The 5,284-nt window shown below is 39.3% G+C and overlaps 2 protein-coding genes across 2 annotated transcripts in view; one reads left to right on the top strand and one right to left on the bottom strand.

The window, feature by feature from the left end:
* The window catches only part of LOC106516129 (uncharacterized), a 3,537-nt gene extending 2,869 nt beyond the window's left edge, over window positions 1–668 (top strand). The window contains exon 4 of the mRNA XM_014006327.1: window positions 456–668. Coding sequence (XP_013861781.1) covers window positions 456–668 — 213 coding nt within the window. The remainder of the gene's footprint in view (window positions 1–455) is intronic.
* A 1,947-nt stretch (window positions 669–2,615) lies between these two features.
* Window positions 2,616–5,284, bottom strand: part of ora4 (olfactory receptor class A related 4) — a 3,722-nt gene continuing 1,053 nt past the window's right edge. Inside the window, exon 2 of the mRNA XM_014006354.1 lies at window positions 2,616–3,697. Within this exon, the coding sequence (XP_013861808.1) occupies window positions 2,693–3,697 (1,005 nt within the window). The 3' untranslated portion in view covers window positions 2,616–2,692. The remainder of the gene's footprint in view (window positions 3,698–5,284) is intronic.

Consider the following 5,284-nt stretch of genomic DNA (forward strand, 5'->3'; position numbering starts at 1 on the left):
ATTATTATTATTATTATTATTATTATTATTATTTGTATCTTAAGTCATGAGGGATCAGCCCGGCAGAAACCAACTTAGAAAGTTACAAAAATCCAGTTCTGCATCATCCATTCAACATCATTAAAGGATAAAAATAATTTCACTTGGACAAAAGGATCTCTTGATGATGACAATAATCTGTTTCTCAAATTTAATTTCACCCAGGGCTGCAAGAGAAATGCTGCACATTTGTACCAGGATCAACAATTATATTTTAATTTTATCCTTGTTTAGMTTTAAAAAGTTTGAAGCAATCCAGGCTTTAACCTCAGAACAAATGTACTTTAATTAACAATAAATCTGAGTGACATTTGTGTATCAGAAAACATAAAAACACCTCTCTGAAGTGATGCACATCAGTAATAGTTTTAGTTTTGTATTATTTCATCTAAATTTTCTTTTTCTTTCTTCTTCAGGTGATTCTTGCTCTGGTCATGCTCTTCATTGCGTGTTGGGGAGCCAGCATCATCTCTGTCAACTACTTCAACTACAACCGAGGCTCCTCGACMAATTTCCTCTTGGTCATCMCTCGTTTTGCCAACACCARCTTCATCGCCTMGTCACCAGTGGTTCTYGRGGTGGGACACAGGGGTCTGCGTTCCTGCATCAAATCCACACTCACATACTGAGGCGGCCTCAGAGCGACGGCAGATACATTTTTATATAATTATAAACCATCTGAAAAGTCCTTCAGTTCAATGGACTATTAAGCTATAGTTATCAAAATTTTATGTGCATGACTGGATGATTGTTTTTTTGATATGATGTCTTTTTTTTAACAAAACATATTTAAAAAATGCTAACATTGACTGTACCTGAACAAAATAAAAGAGAAAACACACATTAACATTCTTTTTCTTATATTGTGAATTACTTGAGTGAAAGTAATCAACCAGACTTAATGTCTTGACATTTTTTTATTGAGCTGAAAGTAATAAAAGTGTTTTACAGCAGATAAAACAAAGAAATAAGTCAACAAACCCAAAAAGAAGCTATAATGATTGAAATATGAAAACTAAGTATAAAAAGCAAGAATAAAATTCTAAAATCAAATACTTAAGGAAAACAATTATCATTGAAAAAAACATACACATTGACCAAATATGTTTTAAAAACTGGATATTGTCCGGTTCGAATTCTAGATCTTATTAAAAATTCTTGGTTTGAAGCAGACTGAATATTTTGTTTAAAGAGACTTGACAGTTTTAAAAACCATGCTCTAAATAAGAAACCAAAGACAAAAAACGTTCACTCCAGTTGTTATTTTAAATAATCCTGTCTGTCAAAGAATGAACAGTTATTTTAATCAGAACTTCAAACATTTTTTATTAAATCTCTGTGAAAACTAATATAAATGTACAAACAGTTTGTTTAGTTTTAGAAGCTTCCTGATGTAAAATCAGTTATTTGAAACAAACTTCTAAAAAGTAAGTCTCTGTACCTCAAAAATGTATAATATTTTATATTCTTTTCCCGTGAATGCTGCATGAAATACCATGTAGAGCTCAATTATTGTTTCTTAGAGATGCTCGTAGCAATGAAACAAGGAATGTGATGTTTTCTGTTTTTCATCAAAGTTAAACATAAAACATGGGAGTTAATTACAACTGGCCCTTTGAGGGCAAGCAAAATGCTCATGTGGCCCTCGGTGAAAATGAGTTTGACATCCCTGCTTTAGTAGATGAGGTCGATAGTTTCTACAAATAAAATCATATTTAGGATTTTTAGCAAAAAGAAATTTCAAACAAAATAAGTCATTTTGGATTTTATCACCTGCTTGAGTTCACTGCCTGATTTCAGACTTATTCTTGGAAATGGTAATCCATGCCTTTATCTCAGCCCATCTTGACTACTGTAACAGCTTGTTCACCTGCTTAAATCAGAAACAATTAAACCAGCTCCAACTCGTTCAAAACTCTGCTGCTAGACTTCTAACTAGAACATCTAAATTCTCCCACATCACCCCTATATTATCAGACCTCCACTGGCTACCTGTACAACTCAGACTCAAGTTCAAATTCTTGGTTCTCACTTTTAGAGCTCTACARGGCCAAGAGCCAAATTACATCTCTGGTCTTCTCTCGCCTTAGAACCCAAGACGCAACTTGCGCTCATAAGACCAGAATCTTCTGTTGGTCCCRGGTACCCGCTTCAAGACCCTGGTGACTGTGCCTTTTCCTCAATGGCTCCCAGACTGTGGAACACCCTTCTGTCCTATCTAAGGTCTCTTGATAACACTGACTCCTTTAAAAAAACAACTAAAAACACAGCTTTTCACTCGAGCATTCAACTGAATATATTCTAACCTCACAACTTGAGTTTATAAGCCCTGACTAACAAACGTGTGTGTTATTCTGGTCTAGTATCAATCCTCTCCACCTATAAGTGTGAGAGATAAATTTAACACCGTTCTGTTTTTGTTTCAAATATTGAATGTATTGAATGTATAACTTGTACAGTTATTGTGATAGATTTGCTTTTTCTTTCTGATAATGGATTTACAACACCTTGTGAAATCATTTTCTGTGAAAGGCTCTATATAAATAAACTTTTACTTACTTACTTACTTACTTACTTACTTATTCTTATCTGATCTCTGAAGAAATATGTGTTTTAACATTTAAACCTTTTCTTTACTGAAGCATCAGCTGTTTCATTGAACTTTTCCCTCCACTGTTATAACCCCCACCTCTCTTTTGACAACAGAACCCGTTGACTTCCTTTCAGTCTTTGTGGATTTGCTCCTGTCKCCACACTCCTCAGTGTAACATTGCAAACCTTTAGTCCACACCTGAATCATACCCTTGATTTTCCTCCTCAGCTTCCCGTGTCCCAGAGCTACCACCAGGGGACTGAATCCTACAAACAGCGAGGCAGAGAAATGGGCCACAGTTAGCAGCCCGTGGGCGTGGCGCCCCCTGTCGTAGTTGTAGTATGTCACTGCAGCAACCTGCAGGACCCAGCAGACCACAAAGAGCGTCACCAGTGCCATGATCACATGAGCCGCCTTACGCTCAGAGGACACATGTTTGTCCAGCTCCCCCTGACTTCCCCCTAACTCTGTCCCCGAGGTCACCGCTCGGATGTGCTTGATCAGAGCCTGAAGGGTGCCCAGGTTAGTGAAAACCATCAGCATCAGAGGCAGAACCTCATTGACAGCGAGTGAAGTGGAGGCAAAGGCCGAGCCCTCCTGGATGGAGGGGAACTTCCACACACAGCCTAACAGAGGCCGAATGGTGCAYCTTATCACCATCAGCTCTACGGTGGCGTTGCCTCGAACGTGAGAGGTGTATACCAGCGCGGGGGCAGAAAAGGCCAGGTTGGCTCCCCAAACCAGTCCCATAACTATCCACACCCGCCGCCTCTCCCTCTGCAGCGTGAGAGGTCCAAACGTCACACGCTGCCGCCTCAGGGTCGTWAGGTGGAAGACGCTGAGCGTTAGAGTCATCCAGCAGCCCACGGCTCGGCTCCACATCCACAGCAGCATGAAGACCCTGCACCATCCCGGAGACAGAGACACATCCAGACCRAGGTCTGAGATGAAGATTGGCAGCGTGCGGAAGAGTGAAGTTAGCAGGTTGGCTAGAGACAGGTGAACTAAAATGGTATCGGAGAGGGGGAGTCTTCGAGAAGGACTCTCAAACGAAGACTGGAACACCTGAAACAAGCCAGACTGAGGTCAATCCCAGGCCTTCCTTGCAAAAGAGATCTGCAGTCTCAYTGGGATTTGCCTGGTTAAATAACAGTAAAAAAATAACAAACACCAAACATTTCTTCTACTTAAAGGCATAGTCTGATCATTCTTGGGATGTTTTGTCAAACAGTTATTATTTTATCWGTCAGTAAATAGAAAGAAGCAAAAGWCTTCCTCCAGATTAATGACTAGTAAATGTCGATTTTCTGACATTGCTGACCAGTTCATCCTGAGTTAAAGGAGACGTATTCTGCCTTTAAATCCTCCTTTTTTACATTTAAATCATCCATTTGGTGTTTAAAGTGGAACTGCAATATTTTGGGTGGAATTCTTCGTTATTGTAACTCCAAGCCCCCTTTTCACCCATTTTCTAATGTCTGTTTCAGTTCAGGGCGGTGGCTCAGTTGGTAGAGCTCATGCTGGTAATATTTTATTTGAAGGAGAGTGCATYGCATAGGACTGTCATGACACTGTCATGAATATGACATAAAACCTGTCATGAACTTAAATAAGTCCTCATGAATATTTATGACTGTTTTCTTTAAGTGTCATTCAGTAAATTATGACACTTTTAATGCAAAGTTGACATTGTTTAAAATGTCTTGACATTAACCAAGCAATCATAACCTGTTATGAAAGCTGTTAAGTATCAACTTTAACATTTTATCACTGTCWTTTGTTGTTAGTCTTAACTTTGGCTMGCAMGAGACCAATATATGTCATTAATATTRTCCKMRACCTCAAGTAAAGTGGAACATGTTAGACTAGTTATAAAGATGTCGTTAAGTGTCATTACACTGATAAACACTTATAAATACTGTAACTTGTCAAGACARGTTTGTCTTGGTTAATGRCAAGTTGTCATAACAAAGACATTTAAATAACTTTGCATTAAAAGTGTCATAATTTACCGAATGACACTTCTGGTGCCGAAACCAGGGATAGTTTTGTTAGCAAAATATTCGATCATTAATTCTCACAGAAAACTGTAAAATCAAAGCTTGTCTGTCTCTGTCTCGCCCAGCTTCCTTGCCTTTTTCTGAACTGGAAAATAGCTACGTTTTCCAGTTTCTTTTTGCAGCATATTATTCTTTCTCTTACAAGGAAATAATATTTTTTGTTGGAGTATTGTTTTGGGCTGCTCAGCCTGAAACCTTGAGCCATCACCCTTGCTGTGAGTTTTCAAAGTTCCTGACGGACCTGTTGGTTCTGAAACACTGCCATGTTGCTGATAACTCCGAGTCCATGAGAAGGGGCCTGTTTTACCCATTCGGCTGACCAAGAGAGGCCTCGGTCTGTGCTGTTCAACAAGCATCTACCCAGAGCTGACGTCTGGTCTCGTTTGGAAAGGTTCCCGGGCTACGGTAAAGTTCCTGACGTGTGCTTAACTTTGGTCCACAGGCTCACAGCTGAAACACATCATCTAGAGAACCTTAAAAGCTTTGTTTGTCTTACTTGTATGTCTGTCTCTCTCTCTGTGTCTCTCTCCCATTCTTTCTCTCTCTCTCTCTCTCTCTCTCTCTCTCTCTCTCTCTCTCTCTCTCTCTCTCT

This window comes from Austrofundulus limnaeus, unplaced genomic scaffold (assembly GCF_001266775.1).
Source record: "Austrofundulus limnaeus strain Quisiro unplaced genomic scaffold, Austrofundulus_limnaeus-1.0 Scaffold35, whole genome shotgun sequence".
Classification (NCBI taxonomy): Eukaryota; Metazoa; Chordata; class Actinopteri; order Cyprinodontiformes; family Rivulidae; genus Austrofundulus; species Austrofundulus limnaeus.